This window comes from Desmodus rotundus, chromosome 10, assembly GCF_022682495.2.
Source record: "Desmodus rotundus isolate HL8 chromosome 10, HLdesRot8A.1, whole genome shotgun sequence".
NCBI lineage: Eukaryota > Metazoa > Chordata > Mammalia > Chiroptera > Phyllostomidae > Desmodus > Desmodus rotundus.
In genome coordinates, this window is record NC_071396.1 from 90900985 (window position 1) to 90926431 (window position 25447).

General features: G+C 37.5%; 1 protein-coding gene across 2 annotated transcripts in view; it reads left to right on the top strand.

Annotated features, from left to right (window-relative positions):
• Positions 1 to 25447, top strand: part of PIK3C3 (phosphatidylinositol 3-kinase catalytic subunit type 3) — a 119269-nt gene that overhangs the window by 81394 nt on the left and 12428 nt on the right. For both annotated transcript variants that reach the window (XM_045187699.3, XM_024580679.4), the window contains exons 17-22: positions 538 to 666; positions 1334 to 1403; positions 3263 to 3327; positions 6000 to 6084; positions 9621 to 9695; positions 19886 to 20054. In XM_045187699.3, the coding sequence (XP_045043634.1) occupies positions 538 to 666; positions 1334 to 1403; positions 3263 to 3327; positions 6000 to 6084; positions 9621 to 9695; positions 19886 to 20054 (593 nt within the window). The remainder of the gene's footprint in view (positions 1 to 537; positions 667 to 1333; positions 1404 to 3262; positions 3328 to 5999; positions 6085 to 9620; positions 9696 to 19885; positions 20055 to 25447) is intronic.

Consider the following 25447-nt stretch of genomic DNA (forward strand, 5'->3'; position numbering starts at 1 on the left):
CTTCATTTTATAATAGAGTAATTTAAGTCTCAAAGCTGCAAAGCTGGTCATACACCTGCCATTAGAAGCCAGGGCTCTTGACTCTTTATCAGGTGCGTTTTCATGCTGTCCTGTTTTAGCTCATTTACTCCAGTATGTCTCTAATATTACAAGTCATCATGGAGAACACACACAGAATGCCTGCTCTTCGTCAAGCACGGTGCCAGGCTCTCCAAACTCTCCGGTTTAAAATTGCCTTAGCAACTCTAGGGCGGAGCCAGGTCAGCCACACATTAGGGTTCCTGGATTCCAGGTAGAGCCTGGATTCCTAACCACGACTGACTTCGAGCTCGTGCCCCGTAGGCCCTGTGCTCTGACTATTAGCTAGGCCATTGTTTTCTCCAGGGTGCCCTACTGCATCTTGCTGCCAACCCATCTTGTTTCTCAGGTCCCCTTTACCTGCTTGTCTGTCTTACGTGTCAGCATTGTATTCTGTGTATGGTAAGTTTTCATACATTAATTTATCTCCAGATTCAAAAACAATGTATTTATTTCCAGAGTGCCCTTATGCCTGCACAGTTATTCTTTAAGACAGAAGATGGCGGCAAATACCCGGTCATATTTAAGCATGGGGACGACTTACGCCAAGATCAACTTATTCTTCAAATCATTTCACTCATGGATAAGGTGAACATAACCTTATGTTGTGTGGAACAGTATTTAATTTTAGAAAACTGTGGTTTAGTACATGTGCTGTATTTGGACACAGGGCGTTTTTGTTACCTTCAGGTACAGTACAGAAAGCTCAGCAGTCTTCACTTGACCTTGAACAAATTTGGTTGTTTTTATACACTGCAGAGTGGCTTTTGTGATGAGTATAAAATGAAACAGCATGTGTTTCTTTCCATAAAATCTTTTTACCAATTAAGTTTTCTCAATGTTGTAGTTAGTAATTTCTTTCCTCTTAGTTAACTGGATTTTCTTTTTTAAATCCATCCCTATCCCTGGATTTTAAAGGAATATACTTGCTCATATTTCTTTTTCTCTGAGTCTAAACTACTTATAAAATACTTTATATGTAGGAAAAAAAACTGTGTAAATTAGTAAGAGGAACTCTACTGTTCATTGAGAGCTACTGACAGTGATTTAGAATAAGATAAAAATTTGGCATACCATCCAGTAAGTGCTTAATAAATTTATTTTGATGATGAAAATTAAATTAACTAAATAATTTAGTTAAACCTTAATTTAGGTTCACTTCCTTAATCTCTTAACCTGCTATAGTAGATGCCTGTAAAATTGTTCCCTAACAGTCTTTCCATTTAGTTAATATCTTTTGTCTTTTGATCCAAAGCTTCTACGGAAAGAAAATCTAGATTTGAAGTTAACCCCCTATAAAGTTTTAGCAACAAGTACAAAACATGGTAAGTTGATTTACACAGCGATTGTTTGTTTTGATGTCCAATGAATATACTTTTCATTTTTGATTGAAAGTTGTTAAAATGTTAAACATTGAACTCATTTGTAGCACCAAACACCAGCTGGGCTGGCCTGCCTTCCTTTCTTCTCTCCCTCACTTCGAAATCATTAAACATCATATCTGGAAGAAAAATTAAAACCTTAATAGTGTATTTCTTTGCATTTCGAATTGGTTATAATTCACAGCAGTTTCTTACATGGTAACCTGAGTCCCAAGTCATCATTTCAGAGTTACTACGACCAGAGAGGTTTTGTACTGTGCTCTGCTTATGATAGCCACTAATTAACTAACTTCTTAATGTAGAATCTATAGCATCTACATCCTTCTGAGATTGAGTAACATCTGGAAGTTTGGTGGAAGAGTCCGCGGGAATGCTAGCCTAATGACTGTTGTGCATTCTGTAGTCTTGTTACTCTTAGAGCTTCTTATCCTTAAATACCCTAGAGAAACAAAAATATGTCTCAGGTTTCCTGCCCTTCCCCTGGCCACAGCCGAATCTTTCTGATAGTTTAATTCCTCTTCTCATTTTTCTCTTAGAATGATCTTATTAAAAGTGTAAGTATGCTCTTTGACCATCCTGCTTTAATTCATTTACTATCTTTCTTTTGCTCTTGGGACAAAGGCAGAAGGCTTCAGCTTAGTTCTCGCAGGGTGTGGCATTCCTCCGGAACCTGTGTCTGAAGCCTCTTTTTTGCCACTCTTCTCCCAGCTTGCATCCTAGGCTTTTGCCCCACTGGCCACCTTCCAGTTTCTTGAATGCACTGTGGTCTTTTCAGCCATAAGGCCTTCACATATGCTGTGTTCATGGTCTTTAACATTCTTTCCTTCACAGCTTCACCTGTTCACTATCATTGTCCTTCCAAACGTGGCTCAGATCGTCAGATGCCCTCTGGTCCCTGCACTGTTCCCTTTCATAGTACCCTTTCATGTGTAGTGTTTATCCTGATAAAACTCGCAAGCTGGTATGATCTGTGAAGGCAGGGTCAAAGCGCTAGGTTTTACCTGGGAAAGTTCTAGCTACATAGTAGAAGAACGATAAAAATCTTAAGTGAACTAGTGCAGCCTATTTCATGCTTCTGGTAGAGTAGTGAATGAACCCTTTCATATTCTAAAGGAGCATCCAGCCTCCTGGTGTGCGGGCAGGTAGCTGTGATGGAAGGCTCCCGACACCAGATCAGGAGTATTTGCGATCCTGACATCGTTTCCTTCATTCGGCCTTGATTATTTCACATATTTGTCGTTACACTGTTGTTCCCAGGTTTTTCTCCTTCTTGTTCCCCTGTATACTATGTCCTCCCCTTTCTTTTTCATAGTTTCAAGCATTTATACTTCTGTTTTTTCCAGTAAAGGGCAGAGATGGAGTATTAAACAAAAAAAGCTAATGAGCATAATACAAGTTAATGGTCAGATGATTGATATTACATAATTTCAGATTTCTTAAAGTGATTTTAAATATAGGGTGGAATATTTTAATTGATAGGTTAAAAAAATACTACAGAATACAGAAAGAAGACACTTTTATGCCAGAGTTAAGAAGCTTGGCCTTCTTAAATCTTTGCATTCCTTATGTGCAGTCGTAGAAATTGGCCTAGAGAAACAGATTAAATTAAAGTTTTCCTACAGTTCCTTTGAGATAAAACTCCAGTATAAACATATAAACTGAAATAGTGTTTGCAGACCTTTGTTAAGTTATTCAGGTATGGAGTGTATACATTTGCAGATGAAGGTTATTCTTAGCAGAACCTCTATTTTTATTGCTTACCCAATAACTCTGCTGAAGGCAATGCATGTATTTCCCTGTAGGCTTCATGCAGTTTATCCAGTCAGTTCCTGTTGCTGAAGTTCTTGATACAGAAGGAAGCATTCAGGTATAGTAGCTATTTAAAGATTTATACAGTTCATGAATATATTCTTGTTACAAAATTTTCAGTCTTCATAAAAGTACGTTAAAAATGAAAATCTCCTTTCATCACCGTTCTCTTCAAGTGCTTTTTCGTTTCCTCGCAGGTAAACAATGCCGACAGTTGGGGATTCTTCCATGTTAAGACGTATAGGTGCTCAAATCCTTAAACTGCCCAGCACATAAGAGATCAGTAGTTAATTGGTGAATAAATTAAAAATGTCTTAAAGTTTATGGCTGTATTTCAAAGTATGAAAATACTGTAATTTAACCATTAGTGAATACTTTGATTCTTTCCTGTTTTTGTTCAAAATAGTGCAATAGTGATATTCTTGCTCCTGCATGTTTTGCACAATTATGTTTTTAAGGTCCCTCTCCTCCCCTTCTGACCTTTTTTGCTCTCATTTGATACAAGAAAAGGCAAGTAGATTCTAGGACTCAACCATGTTTATCTTTGGAATTTTTTCACATTTTATGTACATGGATTAGTTCTTATTACACCTTAATGGTTAATTTTTGTTATCTTTTATTTATAATGTTTCTTTTTTCTTATGCAAGAAAAATGTTTGTAATTCTCACAGAAGAACTGATACGCCTGAGATGGAAGATGATATAACAGGGTTTGACAGAGGGCATTTGCTACAGTGTTTTTGCGTTTTTCAGTTTGGAGTGTCCTAGTAATTCAACACAGAGTTTAGGTTTGCAGAAAAGCATTACTCTGATTTCTTGACAGAACAAGTGGCCGTTCCATTCTTATGTTAGGGGTGCAGTTATGTGCAGTGGTTAAAAAGCTCAGGCTCAGAACATCGAACTGCCTGGGCTCGAAGTTTGGCTTTGCAGTGGTCCAGCTATTAATATAGTGACTGCTTAACCCTTTGCGGGAATAGTTAACATAGCCGGCCAAGGCTACTGTCTTTAGGAAGGCCTGATTGATTGCGAGGTTAGGCTTTTGCTGGTATCAGAGAGCTTGGCTTTCAGTGTGTTCCTCTGTTCTATAGCTGAAAACAGGTTCGCTGTGCCTACTCTGTATAAATATAATGTACAGCAATCAGCCTGCTTTCCTTTCAAAATTTCGGTAGTTGCTAGACAGAGGGTACCTTTTGCTCTAATAAACTTTAATTTTACTACAATTATGTGTTGAGTCTGTGACTCCATCTAACAAATCAAACCTGTCAGGTCTGGGAACACCCTAATATACCCTTCAAGCCTCGGTTTAGCACCTGTAAATTTTGGCTAAAAATTAGTAGTACCTAGCTCTAGGATTATTCCAAAGATTACATGAAACGTATGCAGAGCTTTAACATAGGTTCTAACTGAAATAATTGTCAATAAAGTTATCGACTGCATTGCCGTGTGCAGCTACACATTTATAAAATGATGGTGTGCGTATTGATTCTTGGTTTCACGTTTGATCCATGTATATAGTTTAGCTGGGCCATAGGTTGTTTCATCTTCAACTCTAGTAGATTGTTAAAAATCGTTTTCCAAAGTAGTTGCGTCTCATATGTTTCTTTTTGCTACGTGTCTTTTCTTTATTGATTTATAGTAGTTCTTTGCATATCTAGAAAAAGATCGGCATCAAATGTACAGGGTATTCATAAAAGCTGGAACTACAAGATAAACTTATTTTTGAAGGGTATGTGAGTGTTATAAACTCCGTGTTTTTCTTTAACACTGACATGTAAGGGGACAGGCCCAGTTGGTAGTCTGAAAAACTAAACCAAATGCACTATTCCCCCCATTGTTTTCAGACTCTCCCGACACTAGTGCATTTGTTGTGCCCCTATGATTCTTCTGTTCTAGCAACATCTGGCTTGTATTTATCTGTCCATCAGTTACAGCTGAACTCTGAGAGGTCTGAGCAGTTGCATTGTAATTATTTAAAAGTTTGGTTGTAATTTCATTGAGCTTATTCATGGTACCTGTTTCAGTAGCTATGCTTAAAAGGTACAGTTGTCCTGTGGCATCCTTGAGGGATGAGTCCCAGGACCCCCAAGCATTCCCAAATCTGTGGATGCTCAAGCCCCTTATATAAAATGCCATAGCACTTTCATAGAGCTTGTGCACATCGTCCTATGTACTTTAAATCGTCTCTAGATTACTTACAGTATCTAACACGATGTGAATAGTTACTGTGTTGCTTAGGGAATAATGACAAGGAAGAAAGTCTGTGCATGTTCGGTCAGACGTACCCGTAGTATGCCCACTCATATTTCTGGGCTGCTGCTGGCTGAATCCGCGGATGTGTGACTCGCGGATGCCAAGGGCTGCCTATGATGAAAAAACAGCAACTCGTTCATTCTCAGGAGAATGTGTACATTAAAAAAAACAAAACCTCCTGTTCACCCTCAGGAGAAAGATGAAACAAAGTGGTGTATGGTAAGTATTGAGGTGCTGCAGTAAATTTATTTCGTTTTCTTTAATGTTTTCACTGGGTTGTGAAGTAGCAACATACATGTTTTGTTTGTTTTGTCCTAACAGTTTGTAAACATTATAATAGACTTATTCCTGAGGAATATACTTCCTAAAATTCACATTTCGTAATTACTGGCTAAATTTTAGATCAGACATCTATGGTCATTTACAGTTTTGAAATGGTGAATGTAGTAATTTGTTAATATGCAAATACTGTCTTTTCAGAACTTTTTTAGAAAATACGCACCAAGTGACAATGGGCCCTATGGGATCAGTGCTGAGGTTATGGACACTTACGTTAAAAGCTGTGGTAAGTTTACAAATGATTGTTTCCCATTGATACATTTGAATGGGGGAAGGTGGGCTATTCTGCAGTTGCCACAATCACACACATTTAGAATATGTTAAGACACTGTCTCAGTCCCTTCAGGTGGCTGTAATGAAATACCAGGGACCGGGTGTCTTATAAACAACAGAAATTTACTTCTCAGAGTTCTGGAGGCTGCAATTCTGAGCATGGGTACCAGCGTGGCAGCTGGGGGTCTTCTTTGGGTCGAAGGCTTCTTGTGTCCTGGTGTGGCGAAAGGGGCTAGGGAGTCTGTGACATCTTTTTTATGAGAGCGCTAATCCCATTTGTGAGGGCTCCACCCCCATTCCGTCAGTAGCTGCCAAAGGTCCCACCCTCTGACACCATACCTTTGGGCATTAGGATTCCAATGGGTAGATTTTGGGGAGATACAAAAATGCTCTATAGGAAGACTAACATATTTAAAATGCTGATAAAAGAAGTCATTAATATTTTTGATTAATAGTCATGATGAGGTATAAATCCTTCTTAGTCTTTAATGGATATATCTTATAGTCACTTAACAATTTTAAATTACAAGTTATTTCTTCCTGGAAGCTGTTAATTGTTCCCTAGCTTGTCCCTGTATTTGAGTAAATGAAATTAAGTACACTGCCAAAGAAGTTCCAGTTAGCAGTATGTGTGCTTTAGACAGAGCAAGAGCTGAGATACCAGTGCTGTGCTGGGAGGGCGCCTCTTACACTGTTTTAGGTTGGTACTCACGGTCCATCCCTGGAAACGAGTCGCAGCATGCCTTAGGATTAATTCCTCTCTTTTAACCATTTATGCCTGTCCTCATGGAGTTTACCTTCTAGAGAATTACTTTTTCATTTTTTTAGCAACTAGATTGTTTAAGGGACGGTTCACAAGGGAATTGACACTAGATTTGAGCCCTGAATGTTATATGGTGTATGTTATTGCTGTTTTATATAAATATTTATTTATGTTTATGTCCATATGTCTACCTATACTTGAGCAATCAAACCTGAGGGGAGCAAGTAGAGGGCAAGTAGACATATAGCAACTATATTTAAACTTTCATACCATTTTATGGTTTATAAATTGATTAGTTATACACGACATTTTTAACTTGTGGACAATGCTCCTATGCAGTAGTATTCCAGATTATTTTGAACCCCGTTATTTATTCCCAGATTTATGCTTGATGATACATTTTTAGCTGAGAGGTATAAATAAATATATTTCTAGGAAATTTGCAAACCCTGAAATAAAATATTTGTCTGTCTATTAGAATCCTTTAGTTTTTAATTCTTATTTTCAATGAAGGAACATGTGTTGTTGCATGTGACTCTTTCCCATAAAATGATTATATGCACTGTATTTAGATTTAAAGACTAAAAAACACTGATTGAAATACTCGGAAAAGTGTTTTTCTTCTCTTACTCTCCCTTGATCTCTCATTCTGCATTTTTCTCTCCTCTCCCTCCCTCCCTCCCTGCTTTCCTTTCTTCCTTTTGCCTTCTTTCTCCTTTTCTTTTTTCCTCAAACCTTCAGGTCTGTGTTTTCTGTGCCCTGAAACAGTTACGTATCATCTGTGGACTTGACTAGGCGATAGATCACTCACAAGACAAGTAGTTGACATTGTTTTTCAGTTAGGCTTGTCAGTTGCCTCACCGACGCATGGCCTTTCTGAGGCTTGGGCTTCTCAGAGCTGGGTTCCCAGACCCAGTATTCTAGGAGACGGGGTGGGAAGTGTTGGTTTCTGAAGGCCGGACTGGCAAGTTAGCACTTTGTCACTTCTGTCATGTTCTGTTGGTTAAAGCAGTCACGCAGCCTACCTGGATTCACAGGGGCAGGAACGTAGTTCCCACCTTGAACTCAAAGAATGTTAAAAAGTATGTGGCCGGCCATCTTTAACCCACCACACCTTGTTCTCAATACCATATTAAATGAGATAGTTTTCAGGCCTCCAAACAATTATCTTCTTTTTACTTGACTTTCAGACAGTTATTGTGAACTTTTTTCATCAAAATCTGTTTAATAAAGGAATGTTTACTTTTTCTGTTTGAAATATATACACATACATACAACCTATAAATATTGACTAAAATTTGAAAACCCTGCTCACTCAGTAAAATTACCAGAACAATATATTATGGATACGCACAAAGGAGTCTAGGAGATACAGTCTTTTGCCCAGGCACAGTCTTGCCCCATAAATCCTGTTTTGATTTTGTCTTAAAGAAGAAGCATAGATAGAAATTACGTAGGCAAACTAGTAGTCCTTGTCATACTACAAGCTGTATTTGAGAATCACTGATTTGTTACAATTAAGTAAAATTTGTTAATAGATTAGTGGTGTGATTAGAAGATTTTTTTTATTCATTCTCTAATATGGATACATTTTGAAATACATAATTTTATCTGTAATTAGAATATTGTTGTTTATTCTAAACAAGTATACTGTAGCTTTATCTTGTTGAGTATTTCACCTATCAAAATAGCCATTTTGGGGAGGAGGAATTATACAGTGAAAAACTGGCATGAGCTAGGACTTCAGAGTCTAACTTAAATTCAAATCCCAGCCCATTAAATTTGGATAGGATTAATTTGGTCATTAACAGGTAGTTTCATCATTTTTGTACATATCGGCTGAAATAAATGTCTTTTGTAAATGCTGTTATAGTCCTAATGTATTTTTGCAAGTCATATTTGTTGTCAGGTTACTGATAGGAGAAGTACATAATATATGTATTATATATTATATGTTATATATTTTGAAGCATAAAAATATATATGATACATATAAAAACATATAAAATTTGAAGTACATACATATGTATGTACACACACACGCATGCATATGCTTCAAATTTTGTTTGAGCATTTTCAACACATGCCAAGTTTCCAGACTCTGGGAGAGAAGGATAAAAGAGGAAAAAGCTAGAGCCAATGGCTCTGCCCCTAGCCCTGGTCATCTTATTTATCCTAATACTTTAGAAGATTGTGATGGGAATTTCATACATGTCTTTACCACTTAAGTGAATTAATTTTTTTCTTTCCACTGGCACTTCAAGATTGTTTCTCTAAAGTTTTTTGTTTTTTTCTTTACCCTGCATTTTCTTTTGTTACCTTATAGACAGCACAGGGTGGGATGATTGAGTTCATTATGTGCATTTCTATAGACAATTCTTTTCCACTGTCATCTTTAACATGTGTCCAGTTTTAAATGAGAAATGGTAGACCTGAAACCTGATTTCACTTTTGATACAACTGGCTCTTATAATTTGACAAAAATATTTTTCCTGTTGCAAATACTAATTTCTTTTGAGTTTCAAGTAAAAACTCTTAAAGAGTCAAAGTTTATAAATTTAATTTGAGAATTGAGGTGAAAAGTGAAAAACAGCAGTAAGCAAATGGAAATTAAAGTAGCACAAATTGTTTCTGTATTCAGTGTTCTGTATACTTGGTTTGCATGTGTTTCTCACAGGATTTTTTTTTTTGTTTTTTTGTTTGTTTTTCTTGAACTTTTGTTGCAGCTGGATATTGTGTGATTACATACATCCTTGGAGTTGGGGACAGGCACTTGGATAACCTCTTGCTGACAAAAACAGGTAACACATAATGTCTCTTAGTAGATAGATATACCCGCTTTTATATACATTGACATTTTTTTATCTTGGAATTTACTTAGTAACAAAATAATATGCATAAGTGAAGATAAATCATACAGTCTTAAAAGCCCCATTAAGTGGTACCTTGGAAGGACATTTAAGGGAAACTTTCGTCCCTTATAGGAACTGCTTTAGCAGCTTTCGTCCAGATGTGCGTCCAGCCCTCGGTGCTGGACTTCGGTGGACAGTTCACGATACTCGCGAGCAGTCCAGTCTCTGTACAGCTCTTACTCAAAACTCTCAAGAAACTTAATTAGCCTCAAACCGAAGTACACAAACACTTACTTGAACTCCTGATTACACAGCTAGTTGTAAAAGTTGTCCCCTCCCTCCACTATCTGCTGAAACCTGCTCTTCACCTCGTTTTCCCATCTCAGTAAGTAGTCTTCTGCACCCATGTGTGTAAACACCAAACTTAGGAGACATTTTTGCTGCCACTCTTGGCCTCATCTCACACATTTAACCTATCAGCAAATCATGCCTACTGCTCACCTCCAAAATAGAGCAAGAAGTTACATGTCCGATCCCATGACTCCATTTGCAACCAACATCTTTTGCCCACACTGTTTGAGTAAAATCTGACTCTCTGCCATGGCTGCCGTGGCTTGCCCACACTGACCAGTCTGCATGTTTAAATGTAAAACCACTCCTGCCTCTTCCTGGAAAGCTCTTCTTTCAGATCTCTGCAAGTCTGACTTTGGTGAGTAAGTCTAAGTTCCAATGGCATTTCCTTAAGAGAAGTCTCTTCTAATTCTCCCACCTGAAATAGCATGTACCTGCCATGCCACCCTTGCCCATTACTCTATTTATTATTGGTTTTTTTCTTTATGCTACTCATCACTGGCTGAAGTTCCTTTTTGGTATAATTCAGTAAACATTCATGGAGCACCTACTGTCGCCCAGGTGTTGTTGCAGGTGCTGGGGATACCAAAGTAAATAGAACACACAGAAATCCTGACCCTAATGGAGCTTGTTGATTTCGTATCATCTGTCCGCATTCAAGATGCAGGCTCCATGGGAGCAGGGACCTGGTCCCCGCAGCATGCCACTGCGCCCCCGGAGTCTTGCACAACACCTGGTTAGCAGGCTCAGCAAATCAGTGCTTAATTACCTGCTCTTCTGTGGAGCCTTCTCTTACCTAGGCTAAATAAGTGTTTTCAGACTTCCTCAGAAAATAGATTTTAAATTATATTTTACAGTGGTCTCTCAGATAAGGACATTTTCTGTTTTTTTAATATTTCTCCAAATTGTGATACTAAGAATTTACTTAATACATTATATGTAGTGTAATTATTAATAGATAACCCTGTTAATACACATAATCTGGGGTTTCATCTATTCAGTTTTAAATTACTAACATAAAAAAATCATCTGTGGTAGCATTTGCATGGGGGAACCATGCCTGTTTCAAGGCCAGGCAATCACTTTGATAACCAGGAGTGAAGGAATGTAATCAGATTGTGCTGGAAGTTCCGACCTAATTTGCTATTTTAGCAAAGACTGTTTATAAAATGTCTCAGTGTGTTTTTGAGAGAATCGTAATTTTGAAGAAGTTTTCCTGTTGTGTTCCCTTAGCTCTCTTTTTGGTTGAATCTTTTAACCATATATATCAAGCTAACAAAGTGATTCCATGAGTTTCTGTGATTTAATCATTTTATTACCACAGTGGATGTTTAATATATAGTGGACATCTATGATGTTATATTCACAGATCTTGGGGGGTTTTTTAATTGATAAATAATAGACTTTTCCTGTTGGACTTCAGGAACTGCTGTTACGTGCATGTATGTGTGTTTGGGAATATTTTAAAAGTACGATTTGGAAAGAGGAGTCTTACGTAATCTACTTTTTGTCCTAGGTCATAGTTACTTGTTTTATGGAAATTGAATGATAAAATTTCAGAAGCAGAAGCTTTAACTTTCTGTTACCAGTTTTCCACTAGAGGGTGCTTCAAATTTGCCATCGAAAATGAAACTTTCCTTAAATGTGCTCGATAAGAGGCATTCTCTTTTTAAAAAACAGCATTTTTTGAGTTATTTTTTTTCTTAACTTCTTTTTAATTGTTTCATCTAGGCGTATCACACAGTTAATTTTTTAAGTCTTCTTCACTAGGGAAAATATCTTCAATTTTCAGTTTTAACTTGAATGAAATTAGATTATATAAGGAAAGTCTGATTATATTAAGGCAAATATGTGTTATATGTTATGTTAAGGTATAATGTGTTCTTCAACTTTTAAAAACTTGTAATGATTTATTTTAAAATATTTGTGTCTTTAGTCATCTTTTACTAATAGTCCATATATTTCAAAGCTGTTTCAAATCATATTAATTACATATATGTTATAAATAGAGTGTGTGTAGTTTATACAACTGTTATATATTCAAAGTGCATTTTAAACATGGTTCATTGCAGGAAATACATTGCAGTGCTTGTAGTTTAAAATGCCTTGAGTACCGTGAAGCATCTTCTGTATATTTTGGGTCCATTACACCTTCAATACACACTGTAATATATTCAATATTTAGAACTTTAGATTTTATTATATAACTGTACAATCTATTAATGTTAATGAAAATTTTTTTTTAGATAAAAAGTAACATTTCTCCCATTCTTTAAAATATAACACCTTTTGTCTTCTGTTCTTCTCATATGCCAGTTTGGGCAGGTTTAAAGGCTATGACCCTTCTTTGCTCTGGAATTGTAATCAGAGTTCCTCTATCAGCTATGTCCAGTTCTCTGGTATGAGAGGTGTAGTAGAGAGAAGGGAGATACCCAGATTTTATGTCACTGGGGCCTTTTGGGGACTTGCTCCCAATACACTGTTCTACCCTGTAACTGTAGGCGAGGACAGAAAAGGGTCAGACAGAGAAGTTTAGGAGTGTGTGGAGAAAATGCTTCACTGAATATAGAGAATTTTAAATCTATACAATGGTAATTTGAGAAAACGTAAAATATGAGTCTCAATTACAGATTTCCAAGAAGCCCATGCTTTTTTTTGGTTTTGGATTCTCTCAGCTTGGCTGACGTTTCTGCAGCTTGTGCAGCAGGGGGCACTGTGTATCCACCACAAACAAAGCTCTAAATTCCCTTGTCAGTGTATCCTCATGTGGTCAGTTAGTGAGCGGATTTGGAGTGCTTCATGATTGCCTTCTAATACATTACTATAGCATTATGAGCAAGAAATTTTAAAATTTAAGCAGTGATACGGGGTTGAAAAAAAATAGGAACTTTTTTCAGAGTTTATGTCCTTTGAGGAAACTTTCAATGTATTCAGAATAATCATCTGTGAAAGGATCCAAATGAAACATGATTTGGGTTTTTCCCAACTCTGAAGAAAAGTTTATTTTTGCTTTCAGTTTTGAGAATTTGAGGGAGGGACATGACCAGTATAACTGAAAAACTTGTTCATTGTTTATGATATACAGACTCTGTAGTAGAATTAACATACAAAATTAATACGTAAATAACTGAAAAACATTCACAAATGATGACAAGGAGCTAAGTGTCTGGAGTGTCAGGAGAGTTGGCTGTGGGTCCGAAGGGACGCCCTTCTGATCTGGACTTACATGCTTGTACAGTGGGAGGAACCGTGGCTCTTTGTGTGGGCACTTCAGAGTGACGCCCTTGGAGCCTGTCAGAGTGCTCAGAGTAAGAAAAGTCATTCTTATATTCTAGTTTTAAAAAATTTAAATATATTCCCCATCCCGATCTTCTTCTTGGTGATTCTTTAATTTTATGTAAAATTGATTCACTTCCTTTTTTAATTCGTAGGAACAGTCTTGCACTGTATAAGTTAATATGTCAGGCTCAAAGTCAAAGTCAAAATCTTTGGGCTTAAATTTCCCCACCACCCTTGGGCGACTTTGGGTAAGTTATAGATCTGTGACTCGGTCTTTCCTTCTGAATGTGCCAGTAATAACAGAACCTCTCTTTAGTGGTTTTGTGAAAGTAGAATTAGATGCAGGATAGAATTTTCTAGGTTCCTGAGCACATAGTAAACAATTCTTAAGGGATCGTGGTTCTTATGGTCTTTTCTTTGCTTATTTGTTCTACCTTCAGAAAGTAAGAATGGTTTCCATTTTTGACTTACGTAGCTAATATTTGGAATCATAATTTTAGAGGTAAGAAAATAATTTATTTCAAAAGCCCCTTTTTCCAGTCTAAAATCCAAACTTTAAGTTACCACCTTCTCCATTTTCTTTCCAGTGGCGATTTTAGTAGTCTAGAAGTCAGGAAGGCTTATACAAGAGAAGTAGTCGATTTGATCATTGGTTTTGATGTCATTATCCTTTGTGTGTTTTAATGTGAAGCTTGATGTCTTACAATATATACTATATTTATTTGTTTCACTCTTTCCTCAAGACATCATATGGTTGTTTATGATGTTCAAAATGTTCTTATATGGAAGGAACTTAGTTACTATTCAAATGGTGGCACCTCCTCTGTGTATTTAAGTTACTGAGTTTGGTAGATTTATATGCTGCAGAATCTAACACTGCAGACTTAATTTCTTAATGTTCTTATTTTCTGGAAAATGAGAGAAATGGATATAAAAACTTTTATGTATTTAGTAAGAACCCAGTAAGTTCTTTTAGCATGAATAAATGAACTAGTTTTTTTTTTAATGCCATTTTTATCCACTCTTAGGTTTCCCAGGAAAATCTGTCTCTTGTGTAAACTTTTATTATCCAGTTTGGTTGGTTTTTCTTAGTTAATGTGTACAAAAAAGAGCCAGGCATGTAGGACCTTCTCTTTTTATCCATAAGTGATTTTTGAGTCTATTGATTATTACTCTACATGTTTAAATAATGAGAAGGACTTGTCTTCATGTGAATTGTTTTCTTTTTAGACATTATTTAAAATCTGGTCTTTAGAAAATTTCTTGAATATTCAGTATCAAGAAGTTTTATCATGGTTACTGAAAACAAAATATTAATGGTTTCTGTAGGTGTGATTTTTTTTAAAGTTTGTTTTAGAAGAAAAACTTTTTTTGTTCTCATAAGAAGTAACAAAAAATGATAAGGTGGTGTATACTCGGTGTGCCTAAGGAGCTAGAAATTACTTCGTGGAGAAAGTAACTTAGGCTGGGTAATGGAGAAGGTATTGGGTGTGTATGCAGTGCAAAGGGAGGAAAGCATATGTTCTAGTAAAAGCCCGAGAAGCTGAAAATAATGCCTTTGCCACTAATATATCCATAGGCTGGTGAGATTAATGCGAGGTCAGATTGAGGATGGGAATCCGTCTACCTCTGTTTGGATCACCTTTAATATGGCGAAGGCAAAGTCAATCACTGAAGTAGAACTGTAGAGTCAAACATTAAAATTTATTTAGTAAGGTTTTATATCGTGTGCATTTCTTAACGCTGGGTAGACATTATTTTCTTTGCAGTGAGTAATTTGAGAGAAGATTAAATTTTAATGTATTTTAAAGCATTCAGGTTCCACCATTAACTGGCAATGGTAAAGTGGATTATTAAAAAGTTAATACATTTTCAAAGTGACCCCTTGAATAAAAAAAAAATGTGTGAAATTTTAACAAATAGTGTTGAACAAAACAGGGAAACTGTAAACATTAGCCTTGAATGTGAGTTTTAGTTCCTTTAGGTGATTTGTCTTGCCACTGTCCCCTCCACAATCACCTAACGGAAGTTGAGGGTTTTACTAGTGTAAAGTAGAAGTCCTCAAGGGTCAGCCTCATGTGACTTCAGGTCATTGTTACCTGGAGGGTGAGTTTAACAGGAGTTAACACACAGATTGTTGGGCTTGAGGCTAGGGGTTTCTGACTCGGGTGTGGCAGGGCCTGAGAATTTGTTAAGCTGTCCGTAGTTATCTGAAAAGAGCATTAAAATTCTTCTCCCCTGTCTATTTAGAGGCTGGGTTCTCTTCTTTTACCGCAATCAAATATCATAACAGTTAGAAAGGAGAAGCAACTGGGAGAACCCAGCTGTCTCTTACTAACCCAGATGCATTGCAAAATGTAAGGCAATGCCACTCTTCTCACTAAATTATGTTTTTGTTTTAGAAGACAACTATCACTCATAAAAAAAACAAGTCATGTTAAAATTTTGGCTTATTTTTAAATTAATTATTATTTTTTTAAGGATTCTGAGACCAAAACATTTTAGAATTGCTCATTCAAGACCATCATTTTTCATCCTCAAGGGGTTACTGTTTTTGCTTTAAACGTTAAATATTCCTTTCAGGGAAAAACTTCATGACATTATTGACCATAGAAAAAATGAAAATATATAACATTTAAAATGTTGTTTTTCTTGAATGGTAATAGACTGTCTAATCAGATGCACTTAAATAGACCTGATTTGTCCCCTTGTCATTAGCATGCTTGTGTCGCTATGGAAGCCATCCTAACAGTTGAGTGCGAAATGATAATAAATTGTATGAAACATTTAGCAGAGCATTGAAATGATTATACTCATCTGTACTTATCTGTGTGTTATTGTTCTGTGTTACTCAGAATCGATTATTGAAATACACTTAATCATCACTATGCTTTTAACTGTAAGAACTAATTCTAACCAAGTATATCATCAGGGTTTAACTAATAAGTGGGAGTGCAGGTATAGGGGGCATTTTTAATTCCAGAAATATAGCTTTCATTATATCAACAAAAAGCTGTTCACTACCTTCTTTGTTCTAGGTTTTACGTTAGGGCAACAGGGAAGATACGATATTCACATAAGAAATAAAGTCATTTTGTGGAAAAAGAGTAACATCAGCTTGTCTACAAAAACACTAAAGAGAATGGGAAACTTACTCTGGAAGAGTAACGGAAGAATTTTTGAATTTGGGAATTTTGTGGGATTTTGAAAAAAAATAGAGTTGGATTATAGAAAATAGAAGAAGAGAGTCAAATAGAAGGGGATTAAGCAGAGGTGTGAAAAATGAAATTACAATTTTGAGATTGGTCACATTTAATTATTGGATAGACAAAATGGAAATTTTTAAAAATAACTATTAAATACTATTAATTTTAGTAATATCTGTTCTCTTTAATCCAAGAATTGCAAATGTCTTGAACTACAATTTTAGAAATAACTTCTTGTGGCTTATGCAAATAACAGGACGATCTAATTAACTCCTCTTATCCCCATTGTGTTACAAGTCAGGGACTTAAGAGATAATTATAGTCAACATTCAGGTTGTTTTATGGGTACGTTACCTCTTGACTATTTAAGGTAATAGATTTGAATAAGACCACACTTTCTGAATTGCTTAATTAAACTTTTAATTTTATGAAGTACATTTTAAAATCCTTACATTTGCAGTCCTTACAATCCTGCATTTCATCTACAGGTATTAACTTTAAAATAGCCATTCCCCCTGCTATGTAAGAGGATACATTTTCTTGAAACATTAATAGCCTCTTTTCAGAATACACGACTCTGTGAACTTGCAAAGCATAATGATGGTTTCACTGTTAGATACTGAATCTTTTATGCCTTATAATTCAGCAGTAATGCTGTTCTTTGAGAGTTTTCTTAGGAGAAGAAGAGCAGTACACTCTGCATTTGTAAGCAGCGATGCACAGCTGACATTGGGATTCCAGTAGTGCCTGTAATGCATTGAAGGAAAGTGGGGCCGGGTCTCCCATTAAAAACACAGAGCCCATTAAATAAACTACATGTGATGGCTGATACCATTTGATACTAGGGTGCCCTGTGATTCATTAAGGGTGACAGTTTTGAATCAAAGATTGGTCAGATAGGTTATCTGCTCAAATGCTGAGTATCATTAAGAATTATATTAATAACAAAACAAAAGTTTACTGTACCTATAATTATGAGGGTAGAATGATGTTTGTCTAACAAGGCAGAAAATAAGTGGGAACTCCTGAATGAGAATAAAGCGTAAAGCAAAGTGCTCAGCTTAGTTGGACAGAGGATACATGCAGGGTGGGGCAGAAGTAGGTTTACAGTTGTGAGCACACGAAACACAGTCTAATCTTGTGTTATTATGTGTCACTGTGTTATTTTCCATACGAACAACTGTAAACCGACTTCTGCCTCGCCTTGTATTTAGTTGAAGGCAGTGAAATCCTTAACAGACGACGATCATGGACTTTTCACCAAATCTTAAAAAATTCAATGATAGCTTATTTATTCCCTTGAACCTTAAGGGATTAGCAGATGATGTTTTCCCAGTGAGTACTACAGTGATCAAATCTTACTCTAGAACTGGTTTTTCATATTTTTGGAATCATGGACTTCACTTGAGAATTTGATGAACTCTCTGGATTTCCCCCCCAAATTGATTTTCATTGTGTTTAGAGACCTCTGGAGCCTATGGTGGAAAAGGTGTTTTTCCATCATGAATAATACACAGAACTGTTGTAAATAGAAGTGAAGCCCCATGTTGACTTATTGCATTTTACAATCTTCAATATGTGCTACATGAAATCTGCTCTTAACTTCTTGTACATCTACTCTTACCTAAGTGGGAAATAAAAAACAGGTTTAAGAATGAAGTCGTGTCACAAACTTGCAGTGCATCTTATGCTGCAGACAGTATAGTGTGAGTGTGAGTTCACAGTGCTGTATCATACCCTGTGTGAGTATTCTCAGTACTTTTCTCTACTTGAACTATTTCATAGTCTCCATTGTTCGGGATGCTGTCATGTAATTTCAAGGTAAAGTAATTCTGCTTCTGTTAGTGTTAGCTTGCAGCAGTTGAAGTTGCCTTGCTGTTTGATACTAACTCAGTCAAAAACACTGAAATGACATGATAGTATTAATAGTAAGGTGGCAGCATCCAGATGATCCAGGTTTGGCCTCTATTATTTTTATTCTAGATCTTCATGGAAATGAAGACAGTTGTTTTTTTTCAAGATATACAGATTTTTTTTTTAAATATATTTATTGATTATGCTATTACAGATGTCCCATTTCCCACCCCCTTCACTTCACTCCATCCCGCCCATCCCTCCCTCCCACATTCCCCACCTATAGTTCATGTCCATGGGTCATACTTATAAGTTCTTTGGCTTCTACATTTCCTACACTATTCTTACCCTCCCCCTGTCTATTTTCCACCTATCATCTATGCTACTTATTCTCTGTACCTTTCCCCCCTCTCCCCCTCCCACTCCCCTATAAGACAGTTGTTTTAAGAAAGAAATTATTATAAGAACTTTCAGGTTTCTAGAAGAGAATTTCTCACACACAAAAAAAGTTGCTTAAGCTGTAAAGGTGAATTTGAGATGTGATTGGTTAAATAAATGCAGAATAGCCACATTGAATGCCCCTGTATGCTAGGTATTATCCTAAGCTTCAGGACTATAAAACATAAATAAAACAAGATTTTTGATTATAAGACTCTTGAAATGGTTCTTTAACAGTTTTGTGTGGAGAAGAAAGATAAGTGAACGATTTTAATGTACACTTAGCTAAGGTGTTTTAAAGGAAGTAGGTGTATGCCTGTTTTATACCTTCTTGTAAATCACAAGATGCCTTATGCATTCTGTGGTGAATCATTCAGTACAGGGAACGATCACGTTCTTGCATCTCTGTCTGGTGTAGGGGTTAGGATGGCAGTTCCAGGGCTTGTCTTCATGGGCAGTACAGCTGTGTTCAGCTTTGTGCAGATGTGAGTGCTGTGCTTGGTTTCTTAGTCTGCAGCTAATGAGTAACAGAGATTCGTTGGAAATGGTTCAGGTGAAGCTGACAATAAAAGGTGAAATTTAAGGAATTGGTTTTGGTGGGAGCAGGGGTGGGGATTGTTGTAAGTCTAAGGAAGTCTTCGTTTTATGAATGGTTAAAAGAAATGGCCTTCTGCTTAAACTTTAGCGTGAGAAATTTGCTACAAGGTATTTATTTATGCTGATACTGTAAAAAAAAAAAAAGTTGTTCAGGCTTTGCCAACTTTGACCATGGTGGTCTAAAAGAAGGATTTAAATTTTTAATATTACTGTGCAGTGATTTTAAGCATAAGTTTATATGAATGAATGTAGGCTACCCCTATGCCTGGAATTAGAGGGTCAACAATTTACTAGACTTCATCATGAACTGATACTTTTTATGAAGAGACACTGCTTTGCCAATTGTATGTCATAGCCCCTTCCTAGTCCCTTAAGATAATTATGGAAACATATGGGTTTCTTATCAACACCTAGGCAAACTCTTCCACATAGACTTTGGATATATCTTGGGCCGGGATCCGAAGCCTCTTCCCCCTCCAATGAAGCTGAATAAAGAAATGGTAGAAGGAATGGGAGGCACACAGAGTGAGCAGTACCAGGAGTTCCGTAAACAGTGTTACACAGCTTTTCTCCACCTTCGAAGGTAAGTTGATTGGCTTGACATAGAGAATTTCTGGAAATTCATTTCATAGAGCAAACAAATAGAGTTGTTCAAATGTATACCATCTTTAGCATCACTCTTTTAGAATGACCCAGGCAACGATATGTTTTATTGTACATCTGATGTCTATTTGGATGAACAGTCTGATGTTAAAGGAAAAAGAATTTCTTGCTTTCCACTATGTGATTACTAAATCCCACCGAACGGGGCTGGCATTACACGACATCAGGCAATCACAGAGGCTTCAGAATCAGTGGGTTGAAATCATTTTAATAAAATACATTCTGTTTCTGACAGTGTTGGGATAGAGAAAACGTAAAGCTTGCTGTCATTCCCGTCGCCCAGAGGCCAGCCTTGAAGGGTTGTAATCACCACGTTGGGTTGTTCTCCTCCTGCCTTGCTGACTTCCTGTTCTCTATCAGTGAAGCATTTAGCTTATTTAGGGCGATACTAACACGGTCATTTTTATTGTTTGGCACCTTTATCAGCGTTAGTTTTGTTGGCTCTTCAGGATCATTCAGAAGTTTGTTAAGTGAATGCAGAGTAAACGTTACGTATGATTTTTGTCTCTAATACCTCATCAGTTGTTTCTCTTTTAAGAGTTGATTTTTCTCTGTTCATTCTTTTTCCTCCAATGCCACTACCTCTCTGCTTCCTTAATCTAGTTTACTTAGGACTGAATGTCACATATAATCAGGAAAAAAATAAAAGTCGTATTTGTTAATAAATTCAGGACATGGCTGTGATGACAGTCAAAAATGACAGGATCATTTGACTCTAACTCCATTTCAACCTAACTGTGCAAAATATTCTTAGTCCAGCAGAAAATCCCAGCTCAGGAGACATACCGCATACTCTCTTCCAGGAGAAAATGTAACCTGTATGGAGTGAGTTGCCTCTGAATGTGGGCTCTATCTTGACTTCCTTGTACCCTCCTTTACTCATATGTAGTGCTTAGAGCATAGACACCAGCGTATGTTTATTGAATGAGAACCTTCAGTATTTTTATGAGACATCTCCTCTCCCCACCGAATTTCTGCTGTTCATGTCTGGAGTGAGGCTGTGTTCCAAGGTAATGTCGCTGCTTCTGGTTGCAGGAGAATGGCTACCCTACATTAATCAGAGTTTTGGGTTTTTTAAAAATTTTTATTTATTTATTTTTAGAGAGAGGGGAAGGGAGGGTGAAAGGGAGAGAAACATCAGTGTGTGGTTGCCTTTTGTGTGGCCCCCACTGGGGACCGGGCCAACAACGCAGGCACGTGCCCTGACTGGGAATCAAACCAGCGACCCTTTGACCCTTTGGTTCACAGGCTGGCCTTCAATCCACTGAGTCACACCAGCATTAATCAGTTTTAACCTTGCATTGACTCAGTAAGCCAGTAGGCCTTCATTGTCAGCTTCGTCTCTACCACGTGTCACAAACTCTAACATGCATTTTACGAATGGCCACGTTGTTTATCCTTTGGGTGGCAGAGTAGTAGCTCAGTTTTACTTTCCAGAAGTGCTAAAGAAATAATGAGAAGACCAGTGTTCTTGTGATTTGCCTGGTGATGCAGAAGCACTTTCAGAAAGATGAGAGTTCCACTTTAATATCTGCGATTTTAAATGTATCCTAGTGAAAGCCCACAGAAACCTAGATGGAACCTTGGCGATCTCAGTGAGGAGGCAGACAACAGGATATGAGATAATAGGTAGGAAAATGTCACCGGTGCTCTAACTTACTGAAAGCAGAAGGAAAACAATATGCTTCATAAACTGTCATTGATGGTGGATTAGTAGCAACTCAGTAGAATGAGGAAAAAGAGGCAAGTTATTAATGTGGAGCCAAAGTTAACTTTTCACACTGTTCAGAAGAATCACAAAGAGGTTAAATAATTTTATGTTAAGTCTTCATGAAAATTATTTTATTTTTTATTTAAAAAAATTTTAGTGTACTTCAGGTAAGATTAGCTGGACCCCAGTATTTTTTTATTGTTGTTCAAGTACAGTTGTCTCCATTTTCATCCCACCAATATTTTGATCAATAGTTATTTTTTAATGTATTTTAGAAAATGGTTCAGTTAATAAAAATTCCCTTTAGGACATAAGAATTAGCCTGATGATAGTCAAAAGTTTGGGGCTCAGGTTATTTGACACATTTATTGTTAGGGTTTGTAGGTGTGACCAGCCACCTTCTTTTACGTCTTTTGTTGACTGCTGATCGGTTTCTGCAGCAGCCCGTTGAGTGACAGTGGACCACACACACAGAGCAGTCTGTTTTGAACTAAGTTATGAGTGGTTACAGTAGTGCAGATGTCAGGACACATTTTATGGTGTGATTTTCATGTAACAAAATGTATTATCATCTCTTTTATTTATCAGTACATCGTACCAGTAAATAATGGGTAAATTTATTTTTTAATACTCTCGATGGAAAGAAACAGTAGTAATACTAAAACATTTTAAGTTGTGTAAGTATTCAAGGAAAACATAACTCATTCTCCTACCCCATGTTTTTGCCAGACATTATGCTAGACACTGAAGATAAAGGTGGCCTGAACTTTTCAGTAAAAATGCTGAAATTAGGAATGCATTTAACTGTATCAAGGAAAGTTCTTTCATCGTCTTAATGATGTTTCTGCCTAGACACCAAACAGCAGTGAATTTATTGATTATGCTTCCTTTCATCATTAACATCATTGTTTTTCCTCTCTGAAGCAGTACATTTATTTAAAAAAAAAACCAAAAAACCTTTTTTGTAGGATTCCACTCTGATATTTGTTGCATGCAAAATGGATAGATTGTGTAAGAAATAGACCTGAAACACTGTAAAAACCTTGCTTGATGTACTTAAATGCATTTCTATTTTTAGTACTGAAGGTTTTCACTGGAAAATGTGGACCGTCTTTGTGTAGCCCGTAGCATGGTGGTTGGCATAAACTTGGGTAAAAGAAAGAGTGCATTTGCCGTGAACACTGTACTCAACCGCTCCTTTTTAAAAAAATAATGTCATCTCCATCCTTATATCTTTGTCTAGACTTGATTTTGCACACTTTTTCCACTTTATCATTTTTTCAAACTTAACCTTATATATTTTTATGATGGTTTTACAGATTTCTAGTAACCTTTAAATCTGTTTTTGAGGGAGTAGGATATTGAATGACTGTGCTAATATATACTGTATGTTGTAGGTTGCTTCGTTCTGTCTTCATGGGAAATGCAGGGCAGTGGCAACAGATGTAAAGGATTCATTCAGTAAAGGTAGTGACAAATTAACCACCCAGTTAATTGGATGTATAAGGTTCTTACACAACATCCTATTTTACATTTATTTACATTCTCTCCCCCTTTGCTATAATATTAGAAGCATGAGTGGTTAAATTTAAACCAGTATATGGTCCAGAACCCAGTCTCTGCCTCTTAAAAAAGGAAATTCATTGTTCTTATATAAAGGCGGACATTTTCACATCAATCCTGGCTGCCCATTGGAATCACCTGGGGAACCAGCGGGGATGGTGGCCATTCCGGGCCCCATCAGATTTAATTGGTCTGGGATTGAGCCCAGACACTGATATTTTCGTGAAGTTCACCAGGTGCACCAATGGGAAGCCAGGTTTGAGAATCTCTAAAACAGGGGTGTCACAAACTCATTTTCAGCAGGGGCCACATGAGCCTTGCGGTTGCCTTCAAAAGGCCGAAATAATTTTAGGACTGTGTAAATGTAACTTCTCCCTAACTGTTAAGGAGTTGAAATTACATTCGGCCCTTTGAAGGCAACTGTCAGGCTGGTGTGGCCCCTGGTGAAAATGAGTTTGCCACCCCTGCTCTAAAACATCCCTTTCAAAACTCAGCCTTGTATTCCCCTTCCCTGTGTTACTCTGGTAGATTCATAAAATTCCCTTATGGCCAGATTGGGAGAAAATGTGTGTAATCAACAAAGCAGAGTATGAGTAATTGAGGCTTTTTTGAAAAAGCATCTTTTTTTCATAACGTAAGACGTAGCAGCTGGCTGTCCTCTGCTGACATGTTGGGTATCGCAGGCCTCCCAGGCGGAGCCTTCATTTCTTTTTTTTCTTTTCTTTTTTTTTTTTTTTGCATTTAAAATTGTTTTTATTTTTATAATACTTTCTCCTTTTTTTTTTTTTTTAATTTATTTATTGTTATTTAATTACAGTTGTATGCCTTTTCCCCCATCCCTTCACCCCACCCCAGGTGAACCCACTTCCCTCCCCCCTCTCCACCCTCCCCCTTGGATTTGTTCATGTGTCCTTTATAGTAGTTCCTGTAATCCCCTCTACCCACTGTCCCCGCAACCCTAGTGCACTGTTGGTGGGAATGCAGACTGGTGAGGCCACTGTGGAAAACAATATGGAATTTCCTCAGAAAACTAAAAATGGAACTGCCCTTTGACCCAGTAATTCCGCTGCTGGGATTATACCCTAAGAACACTGAAACACCAATCCAAAAGAATCTGTGCACCCCAATGTTCATAGCAGCACAATTTACAATAGGAGCCTTCATTTCTACATCCTGCACACCACTGAGCTTAGAGAAGGGCTTTGTGCCCTTCTTGCCCCCTGTTGCCACTTCCCAACTGTTCCTTTCCTTGCCATTTCTTTTCTTTTTTCTTAAATAACAAAAGCTGACGTACACACACCATGAGATCACACCATCAGATATACTGTCCACTGCTAACTATCATCTGCCCCTCTCTCTCACTCATTCATTGAAAACTTGCATTGTCTTCTTCTTCTTCACTAGTACTGTGACTTCAACATCCATGTGACCGGTCCGGCCATGACCTGCCCCCCCCCCGGGTCTTGTCTTCATGTAGACCCAGCCTTGGCCACTCCCCTCATCAGTACTGGTAAATTTGCCCCTCCAGCTCTTGATCCCAAGCTTTCCACTCTAAGCCAAGGGTCCCCAACCTCCAGGCCACAGACCAGTACCTTCCTGGCCTGTTGGGAACAGGGCTGCACAGCAGGAGGTGAGCTTGAAGGTAATGTGCCTGAATCATCCTGAAACCATCCCCCCGCCCACCCCGGTGTGTGGAAAAATCGTCTTCCACAAAACCAGTCCCTGGTGCCAGGAAGGTTGAGGACCGCTGCTCAAACCAGTACCTGCCCTTACAGCTTTTCTGGCTGTGTCCTCATCCCTGCAGGTCTTCAGCCCTATTGATACTCCCAGTCCTGTCATCCTACCACCATAAGTAGTCTCGCTCACATTCCCACTGTTCTCCTTCCCCGCTGCATTTTATGGCCCCAAATTGCTGTCATTCTTACTGCCTTCCTCTGAACTCCTCTTCGGCAGTTCTTATCCAGTCCTGTGATCTCGCCTGCTGAAACGCCAACTTACTTAGAACTGTTTCTTCCTGTTTCATGCGTACGGTGTAGCCC